Genomic DNA, 19,222 nt, shown 5'->3' with positions numbered 1-19,222 from the left:
TCCCCTATTTCAAACTCTATTTCTTTCCTTGTTCTATTCAGGCTGAGCATCAATCCTTCTTGCTGTTGATGGTGTGTCTTTCATTAAGTGCCCCAGTCTTCTTCTCAGGGCCGCTGGTGCTGCTGAGGTTGTCTAGTGTCTCATTTTCCTGAGGAGCCTGTCATTTCTTCTTTCAGTACACTGCAAACACACACAGGCTCCCTATTTCATGGGGGCGTCCTGTGAACATCGTACTGAAAATGAAAAATGACTGCTTGTGAGATAATTCAGTTAAAAAGAAGCCAGGGAAAAACCCAAATAGGCAGGGCTGTGGTGAGTAGGTTGAAAGCTGTTTTTTACCCCCTCCTTCCTCCCACTCTTTCCTTACTGGGTAAAAGACCCGGTCTGTGCCTGAACTTGCTATCCTGAATAACCTCTTATCTGCACACAGTGATTGATGCTCACATCCTGTTTGCTGCCAGCTTAGAGCGCCCTGAAGAGGGACACTGCTATTTCTGCCGGGTCTGTTTTAGTGAGTTTGCAGGCTGGCTCTTTGCTGCTGCCTCTCTCATATGCCTTTTGATGCTCTCCTGTGAATTTGAGAAAACTCATTTTTTCTTTACTGTTTGTATGAAATAACAAAATTATTGTGGGATTTGGAATGGCATCTGGAAAAATGTGGTAGACTTTTAAACAGAGGAATAATTTATATTGAGTCAGGATTTGGTTAACTATTTAGACTTTGATTAATGCTCTCCTAATGTAGAACTAGTCTGCCTGGGAAATAACGTGAATAAACCTGTGAATTCTATTTTTGCCAAGATGTAGGTTTTGATTACGGACTTCCTAGCTTCCTTGGAAAAATTGTAGATTTAAATATTCCTTTTTTGCACACCAGTGAGTTCAGATATTATTTCTCTAATATAATCATTTTACCGTGTTTAATAATAAACTATCTGCACAATTTCAAATCTGTTTTACTGGTGGAAGTGCTCGGGGAAGCTGATTATTCATTCTAAAATACACTTGATTCAGTGGCTCATGCTGCAGAAGTTTTTCATGACAAGCTTTGTTGTCTCTGCCACTTTCAGTGTTTTGCCAGTTGCAACCTGTGTAGCCATGCTTGCAAAAATGCAGTCACCTAAAAAACCCAAGACAAAAAAATCGTATAGTTGTCAAATCTATTTTTGAGTTTGCTGTGTAGTGATAAATATTAAAGGGAGTCTTCTTACAGTTTTAATGAAGCTTACTGTGAATTCAACTTTGAAGACTAAGCAAGTTCATCTTCTTGCTCTTTTTACAAGCCTTTGCTTCTGCAACAGACTTAAAGTAAAAATGGGAGAAAATATAAGTATGTCTGAATTAATGGCTCCCACAATGAAAAGTTCCTGCATTATTCTTTTTAGCTTACTTCACCTTGAAGATGATTTGGATGAGACCTGACCGCATAGCTTTCTTTTACCCCCTGCCACTGTATGTTTTTACTGAGAAGGACACTTCTCACCTGCTTCTCCCCCCCGACTTCCTGGTAGGCTGCTCATCTCCTGGGGCTGGTGCCCTGCACTTTCATGGAGGGTTAAGGGACTGTGCTTGCTGCCAGGGTGGAAATGCTGTGTTTAACCCACCTGCCACAGTGTCTCCTGTTTGTGCTTGTGGTAATGCCATGGTCCTGGCTCTCTCCAGCCATCCATGGCTGGAGCTGGTGTGGGAAGAAGCTTTGTGCACTCATGCACTGCTGCCAGAGGAGACCAAAGGTACAGCTAGGACTGGGAGAGGGTGCTTGTAGTTACCTGTGACATAGAACTCAATGGAGACAGGTGGCTTAGCAGCCCACTCCCTGTCTCTGCTTGCATGTATCATTTCCTTGCCATCTTGAGATTGGAGCTTCCCTATGCTAGAAGGCTCTAGTGCAACTGAGGTGTGTTTTTGACTCTCCTAGGAAAGCTTTTATGGCCAGCATTTCAGAAGACACAGGAAGAGGTTATTGCCTTAGCTGGTAGTGCTCTGGCTCTGCAGATGGTCCCAATGAGGGCTTGCTGCTCTCTGGCCATGTGTTGGTTTCAATAGTGCACCTCTCAGGTGAGATTTCTTGCTCAGTTTGCATTACAGTGAAAATGGGATGCCAAATCCCACCAGGTGAGGAAAGCCCTCTCCCTCAGGCACTGGAGTTCTAGTCCTGTTGGAGTGCCCAGTGTCAGAGGGAGGGACTATGCATACTGTAGCTGATGGGTTTTGACCTCTGCACAGTTTGCTCCTAGTCTAAACTGGTCTTTCCCTGGCTGTCTTCATTGCAGAGCCATTGATCTTACTGTTTAATTTAGGAGGCATTTCTCCAGAGGCTTGTGGTAGTACCTGGTGCTTGGGTGGAAGGAGGATTTGTGTAGGCTGCTTGCAAAAATGCCAAGTTGCGGTGAAGTCCCAGAGTTTTTTGAGTCTGTGAGGTTTCAAGTTATGACATTTGGGCTGTTGAGGCTCCTGAAGCCAGGCCCCGCCCTAATGAGTTTATGCTGATTTGGACTGTGTGAACGAGATGAAAACTTCACTGCAGTCATGAGTTGCTTCATTTTGGGGGATGTTTGCAGCATGGGGAGGTGTTCTGTTTTGCTTTCATGGGTTTCATTCAGCCATGAGAAAGAGGAGGAGGAGGAAAGAGGAAGATAGTAAACAATAAGTATCTCTGAGCCTAGCGTAGAAATGGGACAGAAGCAGAGTAGAATGTGTATGGAAGTAGCCGAAGTAATGTGTGTTGATGGATATGGGCAGCATTGAGGTCTCTGTTGCAGGAGGATGGTTATTCTTCAGCGTGTGCCTGCTGGAGGTCACAGGGATCTGTTGAGGCTGCTGAGTTGGGTTTGGGACGGAGCACAGCTTTGTTTATGCAAATAACCCAGGAACACTTGGAAACCCCACATCCAGGGAACCTCTCAAACCATTTATCAAAGTGCCTTTTTTTTCTCCTCAATATATCCCGCAACCCAATATTAAACACTAAGCAAGGAAAACCTGTACATTAAATTAACAGTTATGAGAGAAATGGTGCAAATGCATTAGCTTTTGTCAGGTCTTCCTTATTTCTATTTTTATTTGTCACAGTTAATGGATTTAGTACAACCTGCTGCCTCTCACGCATTTCTGCTAGCTGTTAACCCCTTCCCCTGGAAATTCACTCACTGGCTTGTTTCGTCATTAATACAGCAGTAGGCAAAAAGTGACCTGTAAACCTTTAGGACAGATATGAGTGTTGAATAATTTCTAAAATATCTATTCCGTGAAGGGTTGTGCTTTAAAATTGTTCCTAGGTTTTCATATATAATGTAACTTTACATGTGTAAGAAAAGGCAATTTATGTCTTTTCCATTTGTAGATAATATGAAGGGCATGGATAACCAATTGCGTATTTAAATGAGTGCACCTCTGATATGAAATTAGCGCACCCCACTAAATGGACTATTGGTCTGGAGTCTGGGGTTTTCTTTCTGCCATGGATTTTATAGGTCTTAAGGACTTCTTTTATTCTTTTGTTTCTGCATCTTCTCAATTTTCTTTTCAATAGTGTAGAGATAGTTACACTTTCCATGTATACACAGAAATTCTATAGGCTGAAACAGCATTATTAATGCTACTTGCTGCCTAATCTCCCTCAAGTATGCCTCTGATGGCCCGTCGTGATGACAGGCTTGTCTTCTGAGCTCTCCTGCTTTCCCAGCCCAGTCTCCCTGCATCTGTTTCATCTTGTACTTTGTTCCTCCCTTGCAATGTTTCAGCCCATCTTCAACACCCAGACTTTGCCTAGCCTAGGGAGACTTTGGGCAGTGCCTAGGGTTGCTAGGTACTGGCATGAAACAACATAAACATTATATAGGAGGCAGGCATTATTTAAAGGCGGGTAATGACACTGCTTTCTTCAGCTGCTTGCAGGGTTTCCGTGTGGCAGCCTAATAGCTTTATAGGGTGGTTCACATATAAACTCAACAAGGAGATATCTAACAAGCTAAATGTAACTCTCAGAGCTGGATGACATAATGCAACACCTGAGCCTGATGGAGGAATTGTTTTATGGTAAGAGCAGTAGGAAGCTAATGTGGTGTAGGAGATCTACTGCTGGCTGTTAGCAGTGTGAGCTTTGTGTGAGCTTACCTGTGCTAATGGTCACGTGCTGGTGTGCTGGAGGAACAGTGGACCAGCTGTGCCCATGGGCAGTGGGTCACTGTGACTGAAGTAATGGTAGAGGATCATTCCAGACCTGGTGTTGCAGTGCCCCTTGCAGGATCAGGAACCTGGACTCAGGAGACATGCTTTGGGTTGGCAGTCTTGGCTGCAGCTCATACTTGCTGGGTGTCTAGGTCATGCACTAGAAAACATTCCTAGCTTCTCTGTACACATGATGGAAAGTGTTGGGGTAAAAAATTGCTTAAAAGCCCATGATGCTTTCATTTGTGTAAAACCCGAAAGCAGTCAGTCCTGCGCCCACTGTTTCTTTGCTCTACCAAGGCCAAATAATCTGTGACACTACTAATGGCACTCTCTCTGCAGGTTTGGGGGGGTGGGCAGCCTCAGAAGGCACTGATAGCACGTACAAGCCCAGAGATACAGAGAAAGCTTCTGATATGTCTTGTGCTGGTGAGACTTGAACTCCTTTAATATTGGAAGACCACTGGACAGTGTGCATTTTGGTAGCACTTTTTTGTGTTGCAGGATGTTGTGCTGCATCTTGCCTCTGAAATAGGTTGAGTTTTTTTGACTATGTAATACCACGTCCTTCTCTTTTCTCAGCTGTTACTTCTCAGTGCTGATCTGGCCTATTAATTCCTGTATCATTGTTTCTTTGTATGCTTGACTTCCTTTTCGTTTTATTTCATTTTGAGACAAAGTAGTCCTTTTCCTCTCTAACCATACTTCCATTCTCAGGGAATTAATATGCCCATCCAGCCACTCCAGTCAGAGACAGTGCCCATTTTGTGACAGCAGAGATGTGGAGATCGTTCATGTGGCTGCGTCACTTGGGGAAGAACCAGGCCACTTTCATAAAGTCAAATCAGGGGAATAAAAGGTTGATAGCTGGGTTGGTGTCTGGGGTAGTTCACTGAGCAAGTGAGCTAAAATACCAAAAGATGAGTGTGAAAACAAAGACTTCGACTTGCATGATTTGAAGTAATGGATGTTTTTACTTGGAGCAAAATAAGATTTAAAAAGCCCCAACCTTTTGTTTTCTTGAGAAATGCTGATGATTTTTTGATGCAACTGGCTTACTTAGGTTGAACACTGTACTCCAGCAAGCTTTCACATCAAAACTTCAATTTCAAGTATTAGATGAGCATATGGTTTATGGTCATGTAATTGTTTTAGCTGGTCTCTTCTTGTCATGCTTCTTCACCTTTGTGCTTGAACTGAGCTGTGACTGCTGCTTTACTGAAACAAGGTTGAAAACATGCAGAAGTGCTTGTGAGGGTTTTATTATACTGCATGCGGATGCTACTTCAGGTTTACTTCAGCTTGGTGTCAAGCTGTTGTCTAACACTGCTGAGCTTTCATTGGAAGAGCAGAGGAAATTTCTGGCTCTCTTAAGTTTCTAAGTTGGGGAATTTTTATGAAAATTAAAAGCTTAGTAGGCAGTTGTCACTGTCATTAGAATGCAGTCGAGTTCTATAGTGCATTTCTATAAAGCTGGATGTAGAGAATTTCACTGGTCTGTGCTAGAAATGTTAAAAGAGAATGAAGAAAATCTGCCCTTAAACTGCATGAATAGTTATTTGTAATTTTTATGTAAGATTGCAGTGAATCTGAGGAATGTGTTTTGTAATAATAGGAATCACTGGCAGTGGCTTTGTTTTTCTTTCTTTAAGAATTCCTTAGCTGTTGTACTTCTTAATAAAAAAAAACAAAAAAAAGAGAAACCAATCCAAAAAAACCCCAACAAACAAACCAAAAAAACTCCAGGAAAAACCTAGCTGACCTCAGATGATTCAATGCTTTGTGTGTTTCTGCAAATAAGTTCAATTGTTTAAATAAAGGAGTAACCAGGCTCATATGCAAGGTATAGGCAAGCTGTTACAGAGAATAAAGTTTTAGTATTATCTATGACCACCCATAAAAAACTACTTAAAACTGGAGAGTCTGCGTAGGAGAGCAGAGCAAGCAACATTATGAATTTCTTGATAACTTGAAATACCGATGAGTAAAGATAAGCAATAGAGTTTTAAACAGACCAGCCAACTTTGGCATCTAATCTTAAATCTCCCTGAGTGCTTACCAGGCAAATAGTTTAAAATTTGTTATGTAATATATTTTCCAAGTTTTGATACTAGTATGCTCATTCTGCCTCATGTAAATGAAGGAACTACAGTTCTGAGTTGGTTCTATTTTAGGAGTGATCCCCTTCATTTGGAGAAGCGTGATACTAACATGAGGGATGGCTGGTTGAACTAAAAAAGTAAGGTGTGTTCTTCTTGTCACCACTGTCTGCAAGTGAATGGCATAGAGCTCACCTTTGAGCAGTGATCCTGGTTGCACAGGTTCTCTCTCCTTGGATATTAAAAAACATCTCTGCCCTTGCTGTCATAGTGCTGATTCAACACAGCATCAGTGGTCACAGCAGGCTTGCATTTTCTAGTCTTGGTGAATTTTGCAATCATGAACTACTTCTTTCCCATAGTGCCAGCACCACACTTGGAAACCTTCAAGAGTAGAGGTATATTTAGTGCAGTATGTGTAATCTGTGTTGTATTGTGGTATGCCTTTGAAGTCACTTGGCAGGTTTCTTTGCTTAGCACAAGAAAGTTATTTCAGCAAGTTATTCTCTCCTGAGGTGGATTTTGGAGTGATGATTGTGTTCCTCTCAGTGCACTTTAGAGCTGAAGACAAGGTGTCATAAGGTGTAACGCAGAAATTATTTTACTTGCCTTCTTTCTGCTTCTCCATTTCCCCTCGTGAAAATACCTCACTTTTCTTGTTAAATATATTTTTTCATAGGGTGAGAAAAGGGGAATTTGTGTTTACGAGGAATTCCTGATGATAGTTTGCTGTTTCTGGGAACCAACCAGAAACTTGTTTTTAGTCACAGTTTCCAGAATCGCTCTGTCTTCTGGGTGACTGCAGTGTCAGGTGATGAGTGAAGAATCCTGCTCTTTTTGTGGATAGACTCTTCCATTATGCCTTGTTCTCTTGGGTGCTTTTGCAGGTCCTTGCTGCCTGAGAGCCTTGGTTGTTCTCTTACCACCCCCAGAGGCATCCTGCGCAGGTGTGAGCAGCCAGCAGTGATAACAGTGACAGCAAGGTGGCTGATGGCTTTGTGCTGCTACATTAGATGTGGTGCAGTCATAGAAGTTGAGAAATGTGCTTCTGGTATAAAACAATTCTCTTTTACAGGTCCTGGTCCTGGATGTAGTTACTTAAACAGTTGTTTTAAATTCTGTGGTGACATGCATAGTTCTATCATACAATTCTTTTTGCTTCTGTAGAAACCCTTCTGTGCTCATATTGAGCACTCGGACCTGTAGAAGCTGTTGGGCTTTGAAAGGTTTGCTTCTAGCCTGCTGTTGCAGTATAACTGGGCACAATGAGCTCAAGATAAATATTTATTTAAAGTAAGAACCTTTAATACCCAGTAATCTCTCCACTATTACTTGCAAAGAGATCACCTGTTGTAACAATAGTACGTTTCATCCATGAGAGGAAACCTCTTGATTGTGAATTACTGACAACAAAAGGTTCCTAATCATTGAAGGTGTCCTTAATGATATTCACAAGGCCTGTGTTAACAACTGCAGCAACCTACACTGAGTTGGGCAGGGACAGATATCACACTGATGTGACTTCAGTATTTGATAGCTTGAGGCTGCAGATAATGGTGGAAATGCCCTTTTTTTGAGTAATAGGAAATATCTGCTTTTTCTCTTTGCTTTTATGATTATTGAAGCCCATGTGACATACTTCTCAGATGGAGTACATCTGCACACCTTCAGTCTGTGTAGCTGCTAATCATTTTGGTTCAAGGAGGCCTAGCCATGGTCACTCACCCCCTCTGGATTTAATAGTGGAGAAGTAAAGTACAGATCTACTAAGTGGGCAGCTGTTGTTTGGGAGTAGCAAGGTCCTTAACTCAGAGCTGTTTTAAAATTCTCAGCCTGCTGGCATATCTTAGGTGCCTGAGTGGAGCTGAGGAGTCACTAGTGGGTGTCTTGTTTTGGTTTCTGTCCTCCCTGCCTCCAGGCACCTGTGTTGGTGCCCAGCCTCTCGGTGTCTGTGGTTTCCTATGCACAACCTGGCCTTTCCCCCAGGGCTGTCTGCCAGCCTTGCTGCCCAACTCACCCCAGCTCTCCACTGTGCGCCTGTTCTGTGTTGTGCTGGCTTTGCCATTTGTCTTACAAGTTGCTTTGTGTCCAGCCAGAGTTCTGGCTTTCCTTTTTCAGGATGCTGTTTCATGAGGTGCATCAGGATGTCACCAAGGCTTCTGCTGCAGAAGGGGAGAGCTCACATTCCCCTCCCTGGCTCCCCACATCCATCCTCTGCTTTGCCACAGCTCTCTGGATACTTGTCACACCTTTCATGTGAGCCAGCTTAATGAGCGTAAATTACATCAAATTGTGTGAGAAAAACAGTTTTCTTTGAGGAAAATAACTGAAATGGGCTTATGGAAGAAGGCCCAGGCACATGCAAGGAATCCCGGAGGATAAAAAACCTCCCTTCTGGCAGATTTCCCTTAGGGTTTTGTTCCCTTGGGGACCATCTTGGTGGTGATGCTGCTGTGAGAGATACGGGTGCCTGGAGCTGCTCCTCCCTGGTGCAGATTCAAAGTGAACATGTTACCAGAGCTTCAAAAGGGAAAATTTGGAAATGCCAACATTTCCCTGAGTCCATGTTTTGTGATTTCTGTGTCTGCTCTCTTCCCAAAGCTTTGTTTTGGGCAGACTTGTTTTTATGGCAGTGAAAAGAACAACTCTGTGTAACGGGTTCTGTTCCTAACACCTTTCAAGTCTGTATTAAAATAACCAGGGAACAAAATTCTTCAAATAAACACTATCTGGAATTTTTATATAGATGGATATAGCCCCTGCAGTACCAAAATCTGGCCATGCAAACCCAGTACAATGGGTTGTGTATTTTTTCCCAGCCATTGGTCTTGGAAACAGCTCAACACACAATTCTTTTAGTTAAGCTTTGGGCAGACAGTAGCTGATATGTGAGGCCAGGCAGTTAGTTGTGACGTATATGCAGGAAAAATCTTTATAATGAGGAGTTTTACTAGTGAATAATGCTATTAAGTCCCAACTATAACAACTGAAAGAGCTGATAAGCAGCATTTTAATTATTTAAAAATTTCAGTCTTTTTTCAATTCCACTAAAAAATGACCAAACATAATACTAATAGGTTGTGTAAACTAGCATTAAAAAACTTCTATATGCAGTCCATTGGAAGAAAAAACAATTGAACATTGAGTGTATCATTTACCTTTTCATGGCAATGCACTGACTTTAGTGACTGGGAGGGAATGAGAATTGGGTATTTGAGATCTGAGAGCAAATTTATTGATAAAGTGGGACTTAGTACACAATATTGTGCACATTTAAGTGATGTAAAAAGGAGTATCAATTTCTCCATATAAGAGATAATCAGGATTTCTGTTAAATAAAGTATTCAAAACTTTCATGGGCTAACTCTATGTGTTTCTCTCTCTCCCCATTAGCACCTTGGGAATAGTTTACCCTCAACTATAGTTTACTCTCGGACCACATGAAGAGGACTTGTAGTGACATTCCCCATTTTCTCATCACCTTAACCAGGAATCAGTGCAGAAGCTGTAACCTGTGTTTGGCAGGAAGGAGGTGGCTATGCCTGGCCCTGGGAGGAGGTGGCATGTCAGGAGGTCTGAAAGCACTCCAAATGCAGGGGAGATCAGGGGGCTGTTATCCTCTCCTCAGTCACTTGTTGCCTGGGAGACAAATGTAATCCAGAGATTTTTTTTGACCCTTCCTTGCTGGTTTTTGATTGGAGTCACTATTGACTTTTGGCTTGGAAGAGGTAGTGAAGCAGCAGCCAAGTGTCATAAGATGGAAATTAATCACTAACCAACGGGCCTGAGCTCCAATGCTTTCCTTTCCTGTGATTGCTCTGTGTATGGGAAGATTAATGACACATCTGAACAGACGGTTAACGAAACTCTTCACACCTCTCGACAGTCAGGAATGTTTCTTAACCAGATGTCACTTCAGTTTTCCTTTTTATTGTATTACGTGATTGTGGAAAAACAAAAATAACTGTCTTAAAAGAGAACTTTGCAAAGTTGGCAAGCTTTGCCTTAAATTACGTTTGTTTTTGCTGGTAAATTATAAGTCAGCTCAGTTACAGGGAAAATATAGCAAATCTGCCTTCTCAGTGTTTTTTTTAATGAGGAGTGTACTTCTCAATATTTTTTTGTCAGAGTTCCTGTTTTTCAGTGAGATTATTTTTGGCTTTTGCAAGAATATGGGCAAGCCACACAAATTTATCTTAACAGTAATGAAAGGTTTTGAAGTCACTCTTCAGTAGTGACTTCATATTGTAAGGCCCTCAGCTAAAACTAACTGGTGGGTTTTGGGGAGTAATCTCTTCCAAGTAGAAGAAAAGTCTGTCTTGAAAGTAAGTGAAAAAAGAGAGAAGTCTGAAAACAATATGTTGTGTTCCAGTAAGTACAAATAAGGTAGATGGTATTTAAGTGTAGCTTTTTTTATAAGCTTATCCCATGCTGTAAGAAGTAAGGAATCCAGCAAAGGTTTTCTCCTAAAAAATGTTCCTAGTTTTGCCCATTGCTTGCTTAAAAGGAAATTTTATGTTCTTAGTCTGGGTCTTGGATAGAGCATGGAAGTGGAATTTGGGATGTTTGGATTCTATTTTTGACTCTGTCCTTTGCCTAAAAATCACTTACTGGGCTTATGCGTCTGGCTCGTTGTCCCATAGAGGGCTAAGCGTAACAACCTCCTTATTGCACACTGGTCTGAGAAGTGTGGTGCTGACAGCAGCACTGCATCTCTCAGTCATTTGCCTGCAGTGCTTTACTGAGATGAGAGCTGAAGAGTCCTGCTTGCTCTCTCTAGCCCCTTGAGTCTTGGGCTTTTTGGCCGTATCAGGGCCTTGCTTCACTTCAAGAGCTGGAAGACGTCTCTCCCTCTCTTCTGTGGCCTCCTCGTAGGGCACCTTTGGGCAGTAAAATGATGGATGGGCTTGAACCCTGGAAGCCATCCTGAAGAGTCTTGACCCCATGCTCCTGTTCCACCAGAGCAGCCTGCAGCCAATGTTTCTTTCTGACAGAAAACTCTCACAGCTCCTGTGGGTTGTGCTTGCTGCTCTCCTTTTCTTTCAAGCCAAGTCTCACGTGGTGCTGGAAACTGTCTAGGTGCACATACAGCATCCAGCGACATTGGGGAAGACTTTTCTTTTTAATTTATTTTTGGGGAGGAGAATTTAGTGCAGATTTGCTCTCTGTAAGTACTTTGCATGTTGCACTGTGTATCCTAAAGCTGTCCATGGGGCAGAGAAGCATTTAGGAGGTGGTAGGGCAAAGATACAAGTTTTCAGGAGGAAACAAGTGTCTAGTTTGGTCTTCTGTATGGCTTAAGAAAATAATATCCCTCTTCTGATGTGATTCTGTGTGTGTGTGTGTCTGTGTGTGCTTGTTCTTTAACAGGTTAACTGAGAGCTTTGTTTCACTGACAGAAGTTGAAGCAGAGAAAAGGGATGATCCTGGGTTGAAAAGCAGATAGAGGCAGTAATGCAGCCTCCCCCTCACGTTCCAGAAAACATCAACATACACCAAAAAATCTTAGCATAATGCCTTGCAAGCCTGGCAGGGGAGTTTAGTCGACACTTAGGATTGGTGTTTGTTTTTAGGTATGTTCAGGCAGGGCAAGACTGCTCCTGAACTATCATTCCATATGCTTTCATAATGAAGCTGAGGCAAAGTTTTCATATTTGTTTGAGAACTCACATGAAACAATCCAAAATATCCTCAGCCTGACCTCTGATGGGATTGAGACAAGAAGTGAAATTGCACTGCTTGTAACTGTGGAATAAACTCTGAATTTTAGTGTAATCTTTGCCTTACAGATTGACTGCTTGTGCTGTTCCTTGTGTCCAGAAAGGGTAATTACAGTAACTGTTGTTTTAGCTGATCACAATTTCACAACTCCCTTAAATGGTTATACTCTGATTATACTGGCTTTTTTTTGGTTTTGGTTCATTGGTTTTGTTTTGGGGTTTTGGGTATTTTTTCCCCTCTGGGGAGAAAAGATGATTAATTTCCTCTTGTAGTATAATGGCATTGATGTCATGTGGGTTGGAGGATTAAGTCCTTTTATTTTTAAAACAGTTGCTAGGGTGTTTAACCCCCTCCTTTTTAGTCTTGTTTCTGTTTGTGTAACAGCAAAAGGAAAAGAAAACCACTCCAAAAAACAAGATACTTTTCTTCAAAGTTTCTGTTTAACAGTTAACTGTAGCTTCTTATTTTTTCAATATGGGGTGATTGGAAAATTGCCAGATATTATTAAATCATATTAACTAGTAACAAGAGAGAGGAGGGAAAGAGCAACCAAATATTCATTCTTACTTTTTTTTCCCTCAGAATTGTGATTTAAATCATACAGTCATATTACATTATTAATGGAGCAATAATCTCTGGCAAGCAAATTATGTTCGCTTCTGTTAGACAAAAAACCCAAACCTCACTGCTTTTCCTGATAAAATCTGCTAAATAAATAAGGCTGTGCCATTAGATCAAGCATTTGATTTTTTTTTTAAATTCTTTTCTCTTTACAGAGTATTGGAAAGGGGTCCTTATGGTGTATAGACCCAGAATATAGACAAAATCTTATTCAGGCTTTGAAAAAGACACCCTATCACCCATATTCGCATGTGTTCAATACACCTCCCACATCTCCTCAGGCATATCAAAGGTAAGAACTAGATGCATTTTACAACTCTAAATGTTTTCCTGCGGTGTTGTGTGTGATTCTTGGGTAAGACATGAAATGTAATCAGGTGGTGCAGTTTGGAATGTGCTAGTGCCGAAAGCCCGGCGGTGGCCTGGCCTTGTTTGGTGTGTCCAGGACACCTTTTACCTGCTCGTGCATCCGCGAGTTCCCTCAGCAGAGCCTGCAGGCTTCCTGCAATACCGCTCGGCAGAGAAACACCTGAAATTAAAATACAGATAAGCAAATGGAGAGCTCTGAAGTGCTCACTTATCCCATTTGGTGAAGGCATGATTCCCTCACTCAGAGGAGATCAGCTCGTTCATTTCCTAGGAGAGCTGAGGGCCGATGTTGCCTCTGCAGCCACAAGATGTGCACCAGGTGAGCCGGTGGCCAGGTGGCTTGACCAGCCTTTGGTGGTGGATAGGCACCCATGGTGGCACTTAGGATTAGCCTGGATTTTCTCCTTGCTTCAGTGAAACAGACATGGGGTGGGGTTTTTCTGTTCTTTTTGCGTTTTTTGATCTGGCCTTCACTTACGACCAGTGTTAGCAAAGAGCCATAATCTATGGCTGCCATCCACAGAGCAGGAAAGCAGGCGCTGAGGTTTGGCAGAGCTGCTTTCTCCTCGATGCTAATGAGGAATGCGGTTCGTGTCCCGTGCTGGCCCGGCCCCTCAGGATGGGGAAGGTGTGATGAGCCAGCCGCAGCAGCGCCGGGACTGAGCGGTGACGCTGACGGCTCTCGTGGCGGCTGAGGTTTTTGTTATTTTTCCGCGTTAGCGTTGGGGCTGGCGGCCAGGAAGGGCAGCGTGATGGTCGCCGTGGCGACGGGGCGTCTCCCCGGCAACGCGCGGGCCGGGCCGGGCCGGCGCTGCCGCGTCACGGGGCCGCGGGGCTCGGCCGCGCCGTTGCCGCGGTAACGGCGGGCCCGGCACGGCGCTGGGAATGGGAATGGGACCTTGGGCCCGCTGTTGTGTCGGGGGATCGCTCCGGTGGCCGGGGATTCCCATGGCCCTCTGGATTTTCTTCTGGAAACCAGGCGGTGATGAGGCTGCAGGGTCCCGAGGTGGTGTAGCCCTCTGTCCTGGTATTCCGTGGTGTGTCCCTCGTACCAGCTGTGGAAGTACCCCCCACTGCTGTGCAGTGCAGAAGGACAGATAATGGATTAAAACTGTAATTTGTGTGTTTGAACAAAGCATGTTTCCTGGCCCTTGCTTTATTGTTACTGCTGCCTTTTTAAAGAGTATTTTCATAATGCTCATACAGATTTATTGATAAATTCTCATATTGAGTAGAAGTGTAATGCACATCTGATGTAGAAATGGAGGGATTTTGATCCCTGCTAATCCCCACAAACAAAAAAATCCAGCATACACATGCAGTTGAAAGCCAGAGGATCTCCTGTTTCTTCATGGCTGAAGTGACTGTTGACTCAATGGGCTGGGTTTGCCAGAACTGCTGTGCAGTTTGGTGGCATGTGTTGCCAGCAGGAGCAACGACATGGGCAGCTCTTCTAGGCTAGGCTGAAGGAAGTAATGCAGCAGCATTGCAGTGGGCAGTCCTTGCAGGGATGAATCCTTAGGGACCCCCTGTCTGGGTGTCAGGCAGCGTACAGTGCAGTAGCTGCCCTGCGTCCTGCACAACAATGTGCCACTGCTGCTCCGTGCTCATCCTGCACAGCCGTGTGCCCACTGCTCCCCTGTGCTCATCCTGCACAGCCGTGTGCCCACTGCTCCCCTGTGCTCATCCTGCACAGCCGTGTGCCCACTGCTCCCCTGTCCTCATCCTGCACAGCCGTGTGCCCACTGCTGCATTGTCCTCATCCTGCACAGCCGTGTGCCCACTGCTGCATTGTCCTCATCCTGCACAGCCGTGTGCCCACTGCTGCGTTGTCCTCATCCTGCACTGCCGTGTGCCCGCTGATGCTCCGTGCTCATCCTGCACAGCCGTGTGCCCACTGCTGCATTGTCCTCATCCTGCACAGCCGTGTGCCCACTGCTGCATTGTCCTCATCCTGCACTGCCGTGTGCCCGCTGCTGCTCTGTGCTTGCTGTGTGTGGCAGAGGATGCCTGCAGAGTCGCAGGCCTTGGGCAGTGGTTGCGATTCCCTCTTCCAATGGGGTGTGTCCAGAACCTTCTCCAGTGGCAGAAGAGAGGAGTACTGGCAGGTGCCAGACAGTATGGGATTTAAGAAATTGGTTTCAGTCACTACCTGCTTTCACCACTGTCCTGTGTAGTTGAACAAGGGAGAAGGAGGGGTCTAGTGAAACTCCAACAAGCAAGTCCCAAAACTGAAAGGAGAACTTTTTATCCTTGGAACCTATGGGATGTCCGAGCTGCTGCTACACTGCTTGTGCTGCTAAGTGCTTTGGAGTCTTCCTTTAATGACTGCATCATAAAATAAAGACCTTGGGTGGTTGAAGGAGCAAATGCCTTGCAAATACAGCAGAGTCCATGTTTTATATGAAGAAATTTTGGTCTCACTGTTACTCTTAGCTGGCTATCTTTTAGCATTTCCACTGTTAAATAAAACTCAATATCCCCATAGTATTCGAAAATATTTATTCATTCTGCTACTAATGACTGGTGAAACATCAACATGAAGCTGGTCTAAGCTATCAGTGACTTTTGAATTAATTCTGGATTGGCAGTTACATGGTAATTTTCTGAATATATTTCCAATATATTCTCAACGAGTTGAACATTCCCTGTGCATTTGGAAAAAAACAGTAATCCCATGTGTAAGTGATTGCTTTCTCATGTGTACAAAGACTTCAGTAAGGGTAGAAAATGTAAATCCACTCCACCATAGTCAGATCTCCAGAGCAATACATCGTCATAGTAACAAATTCCAAGGGGAATTTTTCTTATGGTGAAGACAGTACATCTAGAAAAAATCCTTGGGTGGCAGACATTTTGCTGTCTGTTCATCTTATGCAATGGAAGTTCACAACTAAGAGAAGCTATGTCACTTGATATTAATTAAATATACCTTGAACCATATTATTTGCTAGTATCATTCCTGTCTCTAGGAACAAGGATTATAAGGGTCTGTTGGTGAAATTCCACAGGGGCAAATTGACCTGTTCCTTGTCTTTGTCAGATATTTTAAAATAATAAAGATGCATAAATGAGTCCTGTGTTTAGTATCTGCATAAGCAGCTTAGGGTTGAATTGAGCACAGAGTGGAAGAATGCGTTGTAAAAATATCCCAAGCCAGATGATCACTGAATACACAAATTCTCCTTTTCCAAAATTGTTAATTGCATCACATAATTCAGTTTCAGACGCTTCAGTAGAACATCCTGCATAAATGTAACAGGGATGGACCTTTTCTGAAGGAGTTTCATGATGAGAACCACACATTTGGATGGCTGAGTCAGTGTTATACCAGTATCATTTGAGATAAAAATGACTCAAGCCACGATATTTGGACTACAGTGGGTTCCATGTATAGAAGGCATTTTGGGGGAAAAGGCACCTTGCTGTGTTTGTACATAAGAAGGAACTTCAGACTGCAGTTGTCTGAATTGCTGCTTCAGTTCAGGGCAAAAGTTATCTGCAAGCTGTAAGAAGAGAAGAAGTAGAATATCACAAGGTGAGTTATTTAGTTTTAATTGACTTGAATGTGTGTTCTTAAAAAACAATACTCACAACAAACAAGCAAAACCCCTTGGGTTTTTATCTGGTTCTTCTAATTGAAGTACATGTCATGAAGCATGTCATTTATGATTAATTTCAAGAGTGAACTAACACTGATACACATCATTACAAAGGAAAAGCTTTCCTTGGTGTGGAAGAATAGGTATGTTAGGCTAAGGTGTTTCTTCTTAAATTTTACAACTATTTTGGCAATAGCAACTTTGAAATATATTTATAGACACACACTTGGTTAAGTAACTGTACAAGTCAGTGCCCTCATACTTTATCTATATGTTTTATTTCCAGTTTTCTAACTAATTGAAGTGTAGGTGGGATCTTTCTCTTCTAGTAGTGCTTGGAGGAGGCCTTGAAATGGATTTTTTACCTGTGTATATTACATGGAGCTATTTCTCAATTGCATTTCTTTCTCTTTGTACTGCTGAAAACTATCAGGAAATGTAATCTAAAATAACAGAAATTGTTATTTTCACAGAGTAATAAAATTATTTGAAAATTTGTCTTTTGATACATCTTTCTGATAAAAATATTCTTTATCACAAGGTTGAGATTAGAATAAGGGACTTAATGGTTATGAACCCTTGTCTAACTTCTGAAATTCATTTATAGAGACACAGAGAAAGATTTGTGAAACATGGTGTCTAAAGATTTGTTCCTGAAAATCCAAGTTTCATAGATCACTGTGAGAAAGTGATGGCCATCACTGTGAGCCCTGTGGTAAATAGCAGGAGAGGTGGCCTGGGCACGCTTACATTTGCATTTGTCTAAAACTGGAAGTGCACAGTCTTACCACCCAGTCCTGGCTTTCTGCTTCCATCTCACCAGTAGGAGCCCTCTCATGTGCAGTGCAGCCCTGCAGTGGGAACTCTCAGGCAGTGCCTGTTGGGGAGGACCCACACCCCAGGTCCTTGTGCACTGCAGCAGCACCTCCAGCAGTGTCCTCACTGCCACGTGCTGTGGGGATGCAGTTTGCATACAGCCCCCTTAGGATGGGGGACTGGGAAGCTGTTGCAGGAATGTGAAATGGACACGTGTTCCCAAGAGGGTGGCCGTTACGGATCAGCTGCTGAGGAAACCCCTTCAAATATTTGAGGGTTTTGATTTTACTATCACAGTTTCCACCTTTCACACTTGTTTATTGAAGCTAAACCTGCATCAAAGTTGTAGGTCGTCGCATTAGACAAATTATAAGCACTCTTCCTATCTGTACACTTTATAAGTTGAGATCAGAAATTATCTGTGGCCATTTGGGGAAGCTGATAAAGCACTTTTCCCATTCACTAAAAGACTTTGCAGAATGTCTCACTACGAGAAAGAATATAGAAACGACATGATTTGGTTGTCCTTTGCAGTCTGGAAACATGGATTTAATTGTGTTACTGTTTCTGCTTTTGATAGGAAATGAAGCTGATCATAGGTGGTCTGATACTAATTTCAGTGCATGTTATAACCACTTTATCAAGAACGATCTGCTATTTTACTTCCTATGCAGAGTCAGAATGAGTTTTCTTCTCTTGTTGTGGTGTTAAGGTGGAGTCTGGGGAATTCTTGTTTTGTTGTTTTCATTGTTGTAGTTTGTGAGATCACAGAGAATGCAAGTTCTTTTAAAGCGTATCCTCTGCCACCATCACATGCCTTAATTTAAGAGCATCTGTACTTTCTGGCAAGTTAGATAATATTGGTCTAGTTTTGTGTCAGGTATAAACGCTTGAGTGAATGCACTGTTAAGTGCATAAGTATTTGAGGATTTGCCAATCCAGGACTTGAGGACTTGTTTTCTAACATATATATTCTTATCAGTTCTCTAACCATTAGAGTTATGTTCTGTGATCTCACTGAACATTGTTTCAGGAAACAAAACAGATCAACTCTTCAGTCTTCTTACCTTTTAAAAGGCTTTTTTCTTTTTTACAACTTACAGTATGAAGGATGTGTAGGGAGGAAAGATAAAAAGATAAATTTGGGAAGGTGGCCACAGATCCTGGACAGAAAAAGATCAGAAAGTCTGAATCTGATATCTCTAACATAATAGTTTCATGCAGGAACGGCTGGTAGAAGTACTAATAACTCTCTAATCACATCTTCATTCCTCTCAAAGTTAGAGACATGCTTCTGAGTCTTCTCAGCTGAAATGCTTTTAATTCTTTCTCATTCTTACCCCCAAAAAGAAGAAATGTCATATTTTCCATTTGCCAAATACATGAAGGCTTGGTTGAGTCTTTGTTTTGTTTGTATATGTGTAGACTTTCGCTAAAGCAGGGTCCTTAGTGTGTCATCTTTCTTTAGGTGCCAGGCAGACACAAGCTCCTTGCTTTGTTGTTATTTTTCATAGTTCCATTTGTTGAACAGTCTTTCCAGTTACTTGGCTTCTTAGGCTCTTTTTCCCCTCCTTTGTGCCTTCTGTAGATAAATATAGCCTTATTCCAAAGATAACTTGGAATGGTACTGTAGATATTTCCACTAAGTTCATGGGAAAAAGAAAGTGTAGGGAAGTGTTTTGAAATTTTTGTTACTTTGTTTGTAAAACCCTTTGTAGGCCTGGGTGTTTCCATATGAAAATTTTTAGAGTGCCTCATTGACAGAGCTGTGAGTTGCTGACTGCAGAAGCTTGAAGCACGTGAGTGCTGTGCTTCTGAGACTGT

At 42.6% G+C, this 19,222-nt stretch overlaps 1 protein-coding gene across 10 annotated transcripts in view; it reads left to right on the top strand.

The window, feature by feature from the left end:
• The window catches only part of FOXN3 (forkhead box N3), a 206,380-nt gene that overhangs the window by 90,811 nt on the left and 96,347 nt on the right, over positions 1-19,222 (top strand). For all 10 annotated transcript variants that reach the window (XM_088167458.1, XM_088167454.1, XM_088167456.1 and 7 more), the window contains one exon: positions 12,767-12,903. In XM_088167458.1, coding sequence (XP_088023584.1) covers positions 12,767-12,903 — 137 coding nt within the window. The remainder of the gene's footprint in view (positions 1-12,766; positions 12,904-19,222) is intronic.

This window comes from Sturnus vulgaris, chromosome 6 (genome assembly GCF_052056855.1).
Source record: "Sturnus vulgaris isolate bStuVul1 chromosome 6, bStuVul1.hap1, whole genome shotgun sequence".
NCBI classification, from domain to species: domain Eukaryota; kingdom Metazoa; phylum Chordata; class Aves; order Passeriformes; family Sturnidae; genus Sturnus; species Sturnus vulgaris.
This window is presented reverse-complemented; position numbering and strand designations above follow the sequence as displayed.